This window comes from Ambystoma mexicanum, chromosome 4p (genome assembly GCF_040938575.1).
Source record: "Ambystoma mexicanum isolate Mex_15411 chromosome 4p, UKY_AmexF1_1, whole genome shotgun sequence".
Lineage (NCBI taxonomy): Eukaryota > Metazoa > Chordata > Amphibia > Caudata > Ambystomatidae > Ambystoma > Ambystoma mexicanum.
In genome coordinates this window covers 265946318-265962245 of record NC_090927.1, presented here as the reverse complement: position 1 = coordinate 265962245, position 15928 = coordinate 265946318, and the positions used below count along the sequence as shown (strand labels likewise).

General features: G+C 42.4%; 2 protein-coding genes across 5 annotated transcripts in view; one reads left to right on the top strand and one right to left on the bottom strand.

Moving 5' to 3' along the window:
* RUNX2 (RUNX family transcription factor 2) overlaps positions 1-2597 on the bottom strand; it is a 540217-nt gene extending 537620 nt beyond the window's left edge. Inside the window, exons 1-2 of one of the 3 annotated variants that reach the window (XM_069605788.1) lie at positions 2299-2597; positions 1968-2099 (exon numbers count right to left, since the gene is read on the bottom strand). In XM_069605788.1, coding sequence (XP_069461889.1) covers positions 1968-2025 — 58 coding nt within the window. In that variant the 5' untranslated portion in view covers positions 2026-2099; positions 2299-2597. Of the gene's footprint in view, positions 1-1967 lie in introns of all 3 variants that reach the window. The other 2 variants (XM_069605794.1, XM_069605789.1) reach the window with 2 other exon arrangements.
* SUPT3H (SPT3 homolog, SAGA and STAGA complex component) overlaps positions 1-15928 on the top strand; it is a 2273353-nt gene that overhangs the window by 125867 nt on the left and 2131558 nt on the right. The window lies entirely within an intron of this gene.

The following is a 15928-nucleotide window of genomic DNA, read 5'->3' as shown; positions in this document are numbered from 1 at the left end:
GTAAACATTGGGATGCCTGGCCTGCCAGCACTTCTGCAGAGCTCCATTAATACAGAAGATTTAGCAGAAATGCTACCTCGTGTATGGAGACGAAGTCCCCATTGATCACTACAGCGAAATTTTATCCATTGGGTAAAAATGGACATGCTACCATGCAAGAGCAAGACGACTACCAGTGCCTGTTCAAAATCTCCTCTTAACGGGGAGATGACAGCCTCTGTTGCTCGGGTGGAATTCTTCTCCTCCTAAACCACCTACGTCTAATGGTTGCGACTTTGCATGTTCTTTCAGAGGCTGAATGTTGGCACTGCCAATTGGAGCACGCGCAAAAGGGAGGAGGATTTCGGAACATGCAGCGCGCCCAGGTTGGAGTCCCAGTACAGCCTTGTGAGGAGGATCTCTGCTAGAAGGCACCGTTGCACCTCTTTTAGACTTTAAAGAGGGGATACTGTTTGCGTCAGGAGTAGCAGAGCTTCTAAATGAAGGAAGACATTAGGAAAATCCTGTAAGTTTTGAAATGTCGTTTCAGCTGAAGCCCTTCTGCTCACTCACAGGTGTCTCACCCACACGAGCAGACCGAGGAGTACTTATCCATTTTGCATGGTTGGAAAAAATGCTCAAATCTTTCAAGGCTAATGACGAGACCTATTCTGCAATGAATGAATGAATGAATGAGTAGTTGACGCGTGCAGCAGGCATTCGCCTTCAGCTCGTTTTTTATGGCAGCTTTAGGTGCATTAAAGTTGTGAATGTGGTTCTTCCTTAGGCTTTACAGTACGTTAATTGCTCCATGCTAGCTGTATTTTTTGTTTGTAAAATATGTCTAGTACTGTGGTGTTTTTTTTCTGTTGCTCATTTTTATTGTGTGACCACTGTTTTATGAGTTTTCAAAAGCGTATGCATTTTCTCATCTCATCTTAATATTTTTAGTTAGTCCAATAAAAGGTATCAAAACCTGGGTTTTCTGCGATTTTTAAAACGGGACAAACGTTAAACGTTATTTTGCACATTTTACAAATTTTCGGGCACCTGTCCAATGGCTAGATTTGCTTTGGACAAGAACACCTGTAAAAAGAATGTTACTCTGGAAATGTGTTTCCGTCCATGTCTGTTGACTTTTACAGCTTCTAGTTTCATGACATTTCTTAAATACCCTATTTCAAACCATTATTCCTAAAACACAGAGCAGACTGTTGGAAGTCAAGAAGGTGTGTCCGGATTAGGTGGCGGGTATTCCCGATTAGGTCGTGATGTCACTGAGTGTGCAAAGCAAAATGCTGCAGCCTGAGGGCAGATGGAAACCTGAGGCTTTTGTGGTGTGATTTACGTTTACACCTTCACGACCAGTAGGACTATGTTGGAGAAAAGTGGCCATTCGTTTAATAAGTACATTTTCAGTTTTTAATACAGTGTTGAATCCCAACACATCGCATGCCTCCATTTTCTAAGTGGCCAGATAATAGAATTAAGGCACAGACCAATGCAGAAATAACCAGGATTTGCCTAGGATCACACACTGTGTTCGTGTGAGGGATATTAGAATGCAAGCCCAAATCTACTTGGTGCAGAGTGGATTATACAGAAAACATAATTTATCACACCCTCTGAAAAAGTCAACATGTCTCATGCTTGTTGGTGACTACTTGGCTAATAAACGGGGAAGGCTGTGCTTTGAAATAGCTCTAAACATTTTTATTGCACAGCTTCTTAATTGATCATTAGATTTCATCTCCAGTATTTGCTGTCAAAGGCAGCTAAACAGTACACTGCTTTACATTAAACTTTTCTCTATTCCAACTTTCAGTTAAAATTGTTACTGAATATGTTTGTTGCTTGCAATTGAAATGAATACTTTTAACAGCCAAATTCATGTCCTTTAAATAAATGGAACATTCCATGTGACAAGTTTAATTTCTCTTGACAATAACAAGACAGTTCTCGAAACAGATTGAAAGTATCAAACTTACCCCAAAAGAAGTTTTGCTGACAAGGTGCCACTGAGCTGAACAGGCTGTTGGATGCCATGGTTCCTGTTCTCTTGTTGTCTTTCCCAGTCAGGTCTTGCACCTTACGGTGTAAACACTCCTGCAATCCTTAATCTGTAAGTACAGACCATGTCTGGTTTTAGTTTCTCAACTTGATTCGCTCAGAAGTTCTACTGCGTGCCTACTCCCTTTTTGGTCCAAAGATTGTATAGCGCTGGAAACATGCAAAAAGCGAGGAAGTAGTACAACCCAAAGAGACTGAAAGACATTCAAGGCACGATTACTGCATAGGCTGTGGTTAGGGAGCACTTACTGACTGTGTTGGTCTCGGTGGCTGCTAGCGACCTGCGGAGATTAACCATTTAAAAACCAGAGGTTTTGTCGCTGTCCTCCTGGAGAAAGTTTGCACCGCACTTGTGGTTCTGTGGTTGTTTGTGAGGCGAATGCAGCCTTCACACAATCCAAAAAAGCAAAACCTTTAAAACTCCTTTTTTTTTTTTGGGCAGCCACTGTTACTGGAGGGACGGAATCATGTGGTTTGTGACATCACAGCCTTGAGTGTGGGACTGCCTTTCGCTGTGGCTTTTTTTCCCCTGACAAAAGGCCTTTCCTGGCATCCAGAGGAATCTAGCTTTTTAATTTTTCTGACTCATGAGCATTTTGGATAGACTACAAATGCTGTAAGAGCCCGCGTCCCCGGCACTGCTGAAGCATATGGAGTGCAGAACTGTTCTAGTCCTTTCCGTTGAGCTGCCTGCTCTTTCTGTTAACTTTCTGCATAATGCTCCCAAGAAGTTCCACCCCACTCACCCCCCCCCCCCCCAGCAGCAGCGATGATTTATAATAATGTACAGCTCTGGATGGTATCATGATCCGGTGATCTGCTTCGTATTTGTTTGGTGGTTGCAGTCCTTCTGTTATTCTTTTTCTCTTCGCCTTCCTGTTCTTAGGAATCTGTAACTCATTGTGGGGAAGATTACCTTTTCACCAAAGTCTGGTAGCAGCAGCCTGCTCGCCGAGGCTGGGTTGTACTCTGTAATTGGCTGTCAGAGACGCGCGAGTCTGGGGAATCCTGCACAAGCCTTAAATCATGTCTGTCTACTGTGGCTGACGTACCTCAGGACTTTTTTCTATAATGAAAATGAAGTGCAGTGATTCATCCAGTCTTTTACAAAGCGTCAGTCAAGCACAGCTTATAATTACTTGGAACGTGACATCTTTTTTCTGTTAATAATGGTTTTCGGATAGCCAAGTGCTATGTATATATTTTACACATTTTTTGCAGCGCGTGCAGTAGATGTTGCTCTAAGGAGCTGGCTTCGTCTGCCACTTCCTGGAAGGGGTGAACCGGTTAAGACTTTTTATTTATCCAAAGATCTTTTTCCATGTTTTTCTTAAGTATTTCAGAAAGCCGTAGTTAGCGACCATTTATAGTTAACTGCTCGCCATAGTGGGTGCCTGAAACAGTTATCATAACGTTCCGGAAAGTGGGATTGTTACCAGTGGCAAAACACGCACGCGTGGTTGGCTGGGAGAGTGGGCCTGCACCCCTGGGCCTGGGCAGACGGGGTTAACAAAAATATTTTTGGAGCACTATAATAGAGGCTTCGAAGTGATTTGCAAAATGCCATGTGCAATAAAGACTAGCACACGCAGACCATAGTGTGCTCGATTTTGCTGCTTCACATGTGAAACAAAATTAGAAACATCTTTACAAAAATATTCTACACCGCCGTTGGGTGTGTAGACTTACCTAGAAGTTACTTTCCTGTTCACTGTAATTATAGCATGCAGAGTTTTGTATTATGCAATGCAGTGCAGCACCGCACGCTCCTATTGTATTTTGTATCCATGGTTGCTGGTTACATTCCCTGCAATGTGTCAGTTGTTTAAATATTTAGCAACACAATGTTATCCCTTTTCCCAGCACAAAGAAGTTATAGTTGCAAGTTTCTTTAAAAAAAATGATTGTTAAGCTCTGTACGCTTGGGGTGTTTTGCTGCCCATGAATGCCACGTTTCTGAACTTTTTTAAGGGAGGAGTAAAAACATGTCATCAATGAACCTGTAACGTATGATCTAAAACTGACCAAAAACGGATGATGTGCTTGATGCCTTCAAATAAAGGGGTACTCGTTTGTGCCCATTCCGAGACGTATTTGGTGTAGGTCTTTCCATAAGTATGGGCAAGATCCATGTTTTATTTCTAATGAATTTACCAAAATATATAGAACTAACAGTGAATCCTTATATAAATGTGTTTTGCTATCCGCGCTGACCTTCGTAGTGTGCATTATTTGAAGAAGCAGTTGTGCATAGGTCACATTTATAAAGCAGGTTTTTACAGAATGCAATAAGGCTCATGTCTTAGGCATCTGTTTAAAGGGACCGGTGGATTATCGCATAAATGATTAATTAAATTCTTCATTGTCTTCCTTTGGTAATTAAACAAAGGTTTCCATGGCGAGGTCAGGACTCGGTGTAGCCACGGACAATTTTCACTAACTGTACAGACGTGCATAGGTATTTTTCCACTTTTTTATGTTTACGTTAGTATACAGATGTTCATATTGTGTCAGGTGGTGCATGATCCTTTTCGGACTGTAAATGACAATACGTTGAATTGACAGAAAATGCTAATAAACCTCGCCAGAGAATTGGCCCTGGAATGCGAATGTCCATTGTGTACTACTTGTGCTACAGCAAAACCTGTCTTCATTTGTGGCTTTAATTCCAATGCTTCCAGTTGCACTTGTAAGTAACAATGCCACGTGTGTTTGCCAATGGAGATTCATCCCAAAAAGGCAACTGTTCCCTTTTGGATTGGGCTTTCTAAATGTGCATACAGGACTACCTCATTTGAAACTGGAACACATTTCGTTCCATTTTCTCCTTTTCCTGATTCCATTTGCATGATTTACTTTATTCCCTGAACTTTTGAATATTGTCTTTTTATTTTTCAAAAGCCATCAGTCACATTTTGCTATAGCCATCAGTACTTCCTATTTTGTGTTAATCACACCCCTGTAGTTAAAGTTGGCTCAGGGCTGTGCTCATTTAGCCACTGTCTGGAAAAGTAAGGGCTGATGAAAGGGGTTCTCTTTGATGAAATACTTGAATCCGATCTTTCAGCCATTTGCAAACTTCCATTTTAAGATTCCCCAATCCAAATACCTTGGAGGTCCATCCCAAATAATAGAGCAGGCCGAGATTAAAGTTTGGGCAATTCTTTCTTGGACCACTTTTTAAAATTAAAATAATCTGGCGATTTCTATAGTGCTTGATAACACTTTCTTACAACTTCTAAGTGCTGTATTAATTGGCATTACCATTACACAATCATTTTAACCATCTTTTTTGACTGCAGTTTTTCTTTTTTTAATTTACAGCCTTTACACAAAAGAATGCAGGCTGTCCATTCGTTTTTACCATACTAATTTCTTTAGGTGTATTTTGTAAGGGTAGTAGCAAATGTCTATTTTATATAGGGGCAGAGTGTTTCTATGATGTGTACTGATGGATAAAAATGTGGCTGCTCAATAGTAACACAATCGGCAGAAGCCATGGTACCGTGCTGCCCATTGCTCAATGGGATGAATGTGCCCACGACCGTCAAATTTTGCCCATACCAAAATAGTTGGTTGGCTATTCCCTCATCTGATTTACAGAACCAGGCTTTTCATCACATTTAAGATTGTTGAGACAGCCTTGTATGTAGCTTCGACCGCCATCTTGGTGCCCTGTGCCACACTCGAAGGTGATTGGTGGATGAGGAAGGACTTCATCTGCTGATATCCTCCAGTGATAGCAGTAAAATGGCCCCTTTTAGGCTTGTTTTATTAGCAGCATAGGCGTTGTAGGTCAGAATGCCACTGGCCCGAAAGACAAGAGCGCGGGCGATGCCAGTGACAGGATGGCTGAACACAGCGGTTGTGGTGGCAAGGAATGGTTAAGTGGAGCATGAGTAGCTGTGGAGTGGCGAGAAGCCAAATGGGTAAGTGGGGATTGAGTGGGTGGCATTGAGCGTTCCGGGGGACCTCCTGTGTTAGTGGAAAGGCAGGAGGCGGGTAAGAAAGAGGGAGCAGCATTGCAGGGGAGTGGCTTTAGGGGGTGTCCCTCCGTAATGGCTCTCTTGAGAGAGCGGGGTTTGGATATAGGTCAGGCATGGCTACTGCTTTGTGTTATTACTCTGTAGATAAAATGTGCCTTTGTGTCACAACAGTGCAGTTAGTAAAATGATGTGGCCAAAGTGGTTCCCTCTGCATGTCATATTTTGGATAGTGGCGAAGCCTCGATTGGAACTAAAGTTTCCATGGTCAGCAGTTGACAATTTAGCCCCTAGAGCCCAACTATTGCCCAGTAGTCTGTGCGGGATATAAATGATTTATTGGGTTTAGGTATACGTTTGACGCCCTCTTTCTTAAAGGCAGAAGTTAATACTAAAAAAAGCAATTGGATTTATTTTTATGCAGCTCGCTACTTATGTAGAAGTTTTCCCATATCACTTTATTTTGTTTTTGATATATATTTACGTAGATTGGGCTAAGAATCTAGTTTTCAATTTGGTGCTGGTCTTCTTTTTCTGTACTTACTGGCAGATTGCCGCCATCCCTCAAGGTAGGGCCTCCGTGGCAATGTACCTGAAGGGCGGAAAGTGAGGTCAGTGTTGCCACAATGTGGGCCTGAAAACCCGATGCTAGGCAGCTTTTATGCGCTTACGCTTGATAGCCGAGCTGCCTCTCTGGATTAATGAACGCGTTCAGATTCCCAGAGCCCTCACAGTGGGATTTCTTTTTGGGCTGCCACAGCCTTCAATAAATACGTCTTTTAGGAAACCCTCATTTGTACTTTAATTTTTGACATGTGTGAGTTATAGCGCCTGTTAACTCGTGAAAACAGCGTTGGGTTATAGGCTGTGCGGGTAACCTACCCCCTGACATTGACTGTCCCATAGTACAAGCGTAAGAGTTTCTTCTTGTTGTGTGAAGGACACTACCATGTCAGAAGACGATGCATCCATCTCTTTGGCTTGAGGTCCTTGGTATAATCTGCATTTTTTTTTATTTGGGCCAGCGCAGGTCCACACCATGCGCCTCCCTGCGAACTGCAAAAGTGATTAGCTTTGTTGACTTGCATTTGCAGCAGTGTGAGTTACAACCCAACTGGTGCCAATAAAGTGTAACCCAGCTGTGTTTTTTTTTTTTAAAGAAAAAGTAAATTACTGAACTGCACTCTGGCATGCGCAGCTTGCACGCGCTTTCCCTTGAAACCACTTCCCGCGCTCGAAACTCTGATCAGATCCACCTGATGTTTTGGATCTTGAAACTGACCAAACCCACCCTATATCCTGTAGCTGCCCGGGTCTAAGCAAAGGGAAACATTTTCTGGAATTCATTTTGTTATTAAATATGCTGCTTTTTTTTTTCTTTCAATAACTGGCAAGCATCGGGTAACGCTTTCACATCTATTTCTGAGAGACAAGCCGGCACCCTGCTGTGATTGGCGTTGCAAAGTATGAAATGTTGAACCAACATTATTGCTCATATATTTTGGGTAAAGCCATCTTGCTTGTTAGTTTAAAAGTTCTGAAGTGTCTGACCATAAATATCCTCCCAATCTTTCTGAGGTTTACTGCAATACACTGACTTCTTATGCCAGTGTTATTTTGTCGAAACTGCATTTCACTTTTTGAAGTCCACGCGTGTGATTATTTTGTGTTGGTTGGACGCACTGAAAATGTTCAAGTAATTGTTTCAATCTCATTGTTCGTTATTTGTGAAGTAGTCCCAGACAGCAGGGCATCGTTGCAAAATAATGACTTGCATTGGTTGTTTTTATTTGCTCTCTCCAGCTCAAGTTAGGAGTCCACAAATTTGAGTAATTGCTAATGAATATCCCAACTGTCTTTTATCCCATGTTTCTTTTATTTCCCCTTTTAGGGGTTTACATAGTGTGCTTTGTCACATAAGGGTCACTGCACTGATTGTGCAACAGGTGCAAAGGGCAGGAAAGTTTGAGGGTAGTTGGAGTCCAACCCAGTGTGAATTGTGCCTCTATGCAGTGCAGTTTTACTCCATCACTGCCCTGTACGTCGTCTGTCTTTGGTCAACTGCAAACTTAAGAGGTCACTTTTGAGAACTATTTATTGATAACCGCTCACCAGACACATGCGTTCGGGCAGAGCATGCTGTAACTTGTTGCCCAAGAGGAGGATCTGGCTACTTGTCTGGCGCACCTTTTCTTCCAGATGTTTGATGCGCGTTTGTTGTATCTATGCATATTATTCATGTATGTTTTGGTTGGTTATACGGTCATTTCTTACAACAGACTACGTACCGCATTATTGTAAATATAAAAATGTATACTTGATGCATGCCATTGTTAGTGTCACAAGCATTTATTTATTTCCTTCAGAGAACACACATAAAAGATAAGTGAACGTTCTGCTCCTGTGGTGGGATTGAGTGACACTATTGAAATGATGAACCACATGGCCGAAGTATGAGTGTTTTGTAAATATCGCCAGAGCCCCGAGATGGTATTGTAAAAACTTACAAGTTATGGGTTTCAGTTCATTGTTTTGTTTACATTGTAGTTTTCTTTGTTTTTTCAACGAATGAAACGTCATATTTATTTAGTCTTTGTGAATTACAGGTTTTAAAATCATTGTTAATTGACCAATCTTGCCGATTACATGACACAGGGGTGCTAGAAATTCAAAAACTGTAATGCTAGCAAACAGTGTTTTTCTGGTAACCTCCCGAAGCAAAAGACTCAAGGTTGGATGGTACATGTCTCCAGAATCCAAAGATTTCAAATATTGGCTCAATTGTCTTTACTTAAAATGTTTATTTGAATCAGTTAACTGGTTGGGTTTTATTGACCACTATTTGTTTTCTCTTTGCTGTTTTAATTGCATCTGTCTCCAACAATGGAGCTTGATCTATCGAATATTCGGCCAACAAAAGGAAGCTTAGTGCTTGTATTAGCCATGTTCTGCCTGATGGTGGGAATAACCACACAAATTGGGCTCTTTAAATTAAATGTCATGTCTTTGTTTATTCCATAGTATACTCCCTGTGGCTCTCCATATGTTTTTGACTGATTCTATTATTCCCCATCATTGGAAAAGGAAGGCTAGGGCTGATGGGCGTTGTAGTCCAAAACATCTAGAGATCTAAAGGTTGCAAACCCCTGGTTTATTCAAATACTTGACTTTCTTAGAGAAAAGGGGACTAATAGGTTGGTGAGTAATAAAACTGAGGGAAATTCATGCTTTTGGATTGAATAGATTTTAGGAATCGAGTCAGATGTTGTATACAGACTTATTTTCTGTCAACTACGGGTGGATTTAAGAGCTTTTTGGAGGTTTGAAATCACCATTTGTTTAAGTAAAACAAATGAACACTTCGTTCTGGCTAAGGAAACCGTGTATTTAAAATCTTTTGCAATCACGAGCATTGTTTACATGGATTTAAAGACTGTAAAAAATTGCTTATGTACCATACACGTATGTTCTCGTTTGTATAAATATGTATAGCACAACTGAGACTTCAAAAGTGAGCAAACCATTTCTGTCTTTGAGAAACAATCCGATTGTCTTGACTAGACGGTCTGATATCAATCAGGGGAAGATATTGGGCCTCATTATAGGGCTGGTGCTCCCGTAATGAAGGGGGCCGGTACGGGACCGGCCCCCTTCATTCCGGGAGCGCAGATTACGAGCTTCCCATTGCGGGACCCGGATCGCACGCCTGGTAAAGCCAGGTGTGTTTTCTGGGTCCCGCGAGGGAGGCAATAACGGGCCAGATGTACACTGCCCATTATTACCTCCCTCCCCATTCCCACTGAGCCCTATGGGGGCTCAAACGGGAATGGGGATGGGTTCCTACAAGGAGGAATTACCGAGTCCTCGTATGTTGGAGTAACCCGGTAAGTCCCCATTGCGGGAACCCGGTAATGGAGCCCGGAACAGAGGCAGCCCTGGAGCTAATAGCTCCATGGCTACCTCCATTCTCGTAATGATGCCCATTGTCTCAACTTAGTGTTTTAGTTGATACTAGGATGGCTTCATCGAGGTGTGTTTGAAGCTACAGCTCTATTATGAATTATCAAGTGTCCTCCATGCAGTAATGTTTTGTTCAATTATCAGAGTTTTAAGAAATCATTGAAACATTTTTTTTTCAATAAAGTACTTTACAAGAGACAAGGCAACAATGTTCACCTTTCAAATGTTAGCGAAGAATGATGTGACTTGACCTTTTCTGGTTTCTCCGTGCCCTGATGCACGCATGCTTTTGGCGCTTTATAAGCATAAACATAAACATACATAGTATTTAGTTTAGAATGTCACTCATCTATTTCATTGTTTGATGTGTGCCAGTGAGCGCTGTAACCTAGGGAGTAACCATAGTGATCATTCCGCGCCAAAACATTTCAGCAGGATTGCCTCTTGGTGCTACTTTTGGATGCGTCAAACTCAATAATGAGGCAAAAGGGATTGACCGACTTTCAAATCAGTAGACTTTGCATCGTATCTTGGTTTTCATGCTGCATTGAATCGATTTTCATGGTGATTTGTATAAGTGCATTTATATGTCCCAAAATGTAGTCCAGTTCTGCCCTTAGATTGTATCTTATGTTTTTTATTGTTTTGGGGGAGGAGGCACTGTAGGCTGTGTTCATCCTACCTACTGCCCCAAGTGAAAGGGATTCCTGGGCAAATATTTGGTTTTAACCCTGCCACTCTGCGCCTCTGGGGAGAGGGCTTCTGGCACGCATAGGGTTAAGGTCTCCCTGTGCCCTTCCCCAACTGTGAAGTATTCAGATGTTGGAAACCTTGAACCCTCATTCATCATGCTATGTAGCACAACAATAGATCTTCATGATGTATTTGACCATTTGCTAGCCTCTTGCAATCAGAGGTAACCAAACTAAATTTTAATGGTGAACATTTGAAATCTAAAATGTACTTGACTTAACTCTTTCTGTGCCTGAGGGTATTATTACACGTGTGCCAGTGGAATCAGAAATAACGTCAGTAAAGCACGTAGACGTTTCTGTTGATGTAATGAGTAGGTCATGAGGGCTCTCCTGTAGTAAAGGTGGCCAGTATAGTCTACATAAGGATCTAAAAAAAAAAACGTAACAAAGAGCTAATAATACAGAGTGCCGACAACCATATTTCCAAATGAGATGCAAACTATAACTGCCCATTATAGGCGACATGTGCATGCTTTAAGTATTCTCTGGATGTGTTCTAATGCTCTTAATACACATTCACAAGCGTGTACATTTAATGTTACATTCTTATGTTAGTATGACACCGGTTGGCCTGTGGGGTCACAAGTGGCTCCTGGTAGTTGCTGGTATCAAGCTAACATGGTTACTCTACGCTAAATGCTGGAGATGCATAGCGCCCTTCAATTGTGTACTCTGCTGTAATGTGATTTATTGTATTTTTCCTTTAAATTTTGCCAATATTTGATATGTATTTCATTATATTAGCGGTTACAAGTACCTGTCTAGTTTAATTGGATGGGTTGGTTCGTTATTGTATTCCATTCCTTATTATAACGCCTTCATTTTGTGTTGAGCAACTATATATATTTATATTTGTGTGTAAGATGTATTACATTTTATATAAATTGGACTTATATCGTCTGTCGGGGACAGCACGCGCATATGAGAGCCAATAATGGCAATACGATAATGGTGATGTGTCCAATGTTTCTAGTAAAGAATGGAGTCCGTAGGAAGCGTATGTGGGACTTGTTATATATATATTGGGACATGTTAAGTAATTTCAAATGTTTGTTTTATATGCTTTTGCAATCTCTAGTCAGATACCTGATGATAATGCTATCCTCTTAAACACATTCTGCCAGTTGTTCCTAAAGTTCTGTCCACAGCTACTCTACCAGGTGTGGTCTTCAATGCGGCGATAGTCCATGAACGTTTTATTGCCTCTGAATGACGGAGCAGTCCTGCATAATAGTGCCATGGCAGACTCGGATGGCCATGCCCGCTTCTCCCACTCCTGCGATCCCTCATAACGTGCGTTTTGATGGACAGAAATGAGACGTGGGCTGATTTCTCTTTCAAATTTTTTTTTTTTCTCACCAGTCTTGCAATTAAATGGAGTCTTTGTTTTTGTGGGACGCTTAAACAATATATTGTGATTATTTCGGCTGTGCTGTGTTTTGTTTCAGAGTCAGCCCTTCTCGACTATTTAGACGTTCTATGCTCCGTTTCCGCAATGTACTCACTAAATCCGCTCCTGCCCACAAACCTAAAATAGGAAGGCTGAAATGCTTAGCCTGCTCTGGCTTGCATTGAGAAACTACAGTAACGAGAAAAGACAGTGCCCCTGCAGTAACCTGGCTAAGAACAGAGCCCCCTTTTTTGCAAAGGAAACCAGCACATCGCATATGACTGTAAAGCATGTTTGAATAACTAAATCAAGCAGTCTAGGGCTTCAATATAGCTTGTGCATTTCTGCTCCTTTGGAATTGCGCACCAATTCACTAAATACGACTGCCGACCTCTCGTTGATGAGAAAGTATTGCAGTCCGCTCGGGCACAGCCGCGTAACTCCCCCAATTTCGTGAGTGGGGAAGTAGATGTTGCGATGCCTTTGCAGTCATGTATAGTTTTGAGTTTACACGCCGAATTAGAACCGTAGGGATTAATCGTGAAACGCGATAGCACGCATGTGAGGTGTTTGACTTCAGCCGCTGCTTGGCTTCACAGTCCGCTCTGCTGGGCTCTGCACGGGGGCAAGGGGGGTTTTCCCCCCACTTATCGAGACCAGCTGCGGTGGTGCTGTGGATCGCGTCCATGGACTCCTGGTGGTCTGCTCTGCCGCGCTGCTCAGCTTTGACAGGTGAGACAGAGGCTCGCCAGTGCCACTGCTTTTGGATGAATACAGCTGTGGTCAGGGAGCGCGCATCTTGCCAAAACTATATGGGTAAGGCCACACACAGCCTTTAAAATAGTTATTGTAAGCTTATTTTTAGCCGGAACATGTCTTGATGTTTTATTGGTTTTTGTATAACAGGGAAGGTAGTGTCAGGGGTCAGGAAAAATTATTAGGCGTCTAATCAGAAAGGAAGTGTTAAATTAATGACTTCTGTGACTTGGCCTAAAGTTTTGGAAATACGTGTGAGTTCTCCCTTTTCAGTACGGAACAGAATCGCAGTTTTTCATAGCGACATCATTGCCGTTTAGTGTAGAACTAAAACAGTAACGCGATACTTAAAATGTATTCTAAAATGTGGGCGATAACTGTGCTGCTTAGTTTGGGGATTGGAGGCTTGCACATGTCGTATTTAGCATGATCATTCCCAGCCTGTTTCTTCACAGCATTGCAGCATTTGGCGGAGAAAAGAAATCGGTTTTAGGTGTTTATTAAACCTGTTTTGTATGATAAATTGTGTTGCCCATCTGCCAAAACCTCGAAGATTTTATTTTGCAATAGTAGGTTGATCTGCTGTAGCAAAGGCCATTAATATGATGATAAAGGCGTATCTTTCACAAAACTATGCCATTTTTTTTCCTTATTATTTCTTATCAATATACATGGAACAGACCCGCAGTAATCAAAATATCTACTTTTAATAGCTTTTACTTTAACAACTTCTGGAAAACATTGGCTAGGTCAGTCCTGGATCCTTAGAGCAGGGCTTCTGGGTACGGTGGCTCCAACATGTGTGTTCTCTTGTGTTGCTTTAGTTAGCCAATGTATGCTTTCTGTTTGTCCCTTTCCTCGTTTATATACACACCGGTTTTCCACAAATAAGACTCCAAAGCATGTTTACCAACCAGCGAGATTTGACTGCCTTCAATCGTCCTGAGGCAGAATGATCCAAAGTACGTGTGCCCTATTAAGAGAATAGTTCATGATCGAAGTAAGAATGTAAACACCCACTACCATGTCACTGTAACAGAATGCAAGGCACGTCCTGAATTCCGCATACACAGAGTAACCAGTTCTGGGCCACGGGACGTCTTCATCAGTATGCCAATGACACTAGGTCCCATCTTGAAGTGTCACAACCAGCTGCCTTGGTATCCTGTAAGACTGGTTGATCCACCAGTCCCTCACAAATTATACTCTCAAAAGCAGCCTTTAGTGTTCACTTCCGTACCTTCTTCACTCCCTGTTTAATCTTGCATTTTCTGTAGCACCTCTTTTCCCCTTTTAGGCCAAATTGGATCACTTTTTGGTCTTTGTTCGACTCTGCGTTTGAAGGTGTTAAAGTGTAACATGGTCTTAAGTCTCACAACCTTAGCCTTTTTGCAGCCTCTTGGCTATCGACCCTGGAAGAGGGTTGGGAGAGGAAATATTATTGGAAGTAGTGGCAAGATGTTAAACCTGTTTAATTACCCCAGGCAGCCAGCCCTACAGATAAAGGGAGTAACGGCCACTTTTACTCCCTAAAAATTTGCAAATACTCCCCAAATAATAAAAATGGGGAGTAAAAATACGAAAATACATGTAGAATCTTGCGCCTCTGCTTTCACCCTCACCACTCCATGGATATGTTTGGACCAGTAGTACCACAGGAAGAAACAACTATTTTAACTGCCTGATTGTAAGAAGTAAACGTGTATCTTTTGATGTGCAGGAATAACAAGGTGTAAAAAAATAAATATTACAAAAACATTTCTGTTTTTCAGTCAAATCCTATTTTTACTTGCTTATAAAATTCTCTCTTTGGGAATTGGACTTACATTTTGACTTCCTAAAAAATCATTTAACTCCCAACTTTTAAAAAATAGGGAGTAAAATACTTTCAAATCCTATCTGGAGCACTGACCTCAGTGCTCGAGTTCCTCAGCCTCTTCACACAATTATCACCTGTTGTGGAGTCTACAGAATAAGATGAGATACACGGAATCCCACAGGAGGTTCTTTGAAGTTTTGATGAGGAGCAAGAACGAAAAAAGCGGAATGAAGATTCTTCAGTGTGACATATGGCATTTGTAAATCACCTATACACCAGTGTTTCAAAGCGTGACAAGGCAAGGAAGGGGGAACAGAAGGAGGACAGAGACAACGATCTTACTAGGCCAAGTGACATTGAGATGGCGCAAGTGCAGGGGAGGCGGAGGGGGAGGGGAAAAGTGACAGGGGAAAGGGAAGGGGCAGTGGTGTACATGGGATCAAAACAATAACAAGAAGTACGTCCAGCAGGTGCAAGGGTAAGTGCAGACAGCGGGTGTCCAAAAGTGCAGGTAGGGGGACTGTAGGGTTAGAGATACAGACCCAAGTTTAAGGATTCCCGGGAGGCAGTGCGGGTGTGCAAATGGGCGGGTAGGGACCTGGGCCCGAAATAGAGGGTAGCCAGGTGACCAGTGCAGTATCAGACAGGAAAAATGAGCAGGGGAGTGGAAGAGGAAGGTCTTGAGGTGCTTCCGGAAACAGAGATGGTTCTCCTCTAGTTTCAGAGAGGCAGATAGGCTGTTCCAGAGGGAGGCCCCAGCCGAAGAAAGAGATCTAACAGCAACTCATTGCTTGGAGAAGCGATTGACCCTTAGGGAGTTGGAGGAGCGAATAGCTTGAGTAGGAAGGTATTTACGAAGCGAGAGTTGGCGGTATTAAGGCCCCAGGCCCCAGAAGGCCTTGTGGCCAGTGCAGAGGGTCTTGAACTTAATCTTGGCAGCTACTGGGAGCCAATGCAGAGATTTCAGTGCTGGAGAGATACGATCCCTGGGTTTGAGGCCAAGGACAAGTCTTACAGTCCTGTTCTGGATGAGTTGTAGAGGACTGAGAGGAGATGCAGGCAGATTTAGAAAGATGCCGTTGCAGTAGTCCAGCCTTGAGAGAACCAGAGCTCTAGAGACAGTGAGCTTCTAGGGGAAGAAGCGGAAAGGAAGAATACCTCTGAGGAGGTGCAGTTGGTAGTTTGACTTCTTAGAGACTTCAGAGATGTGAGGAGA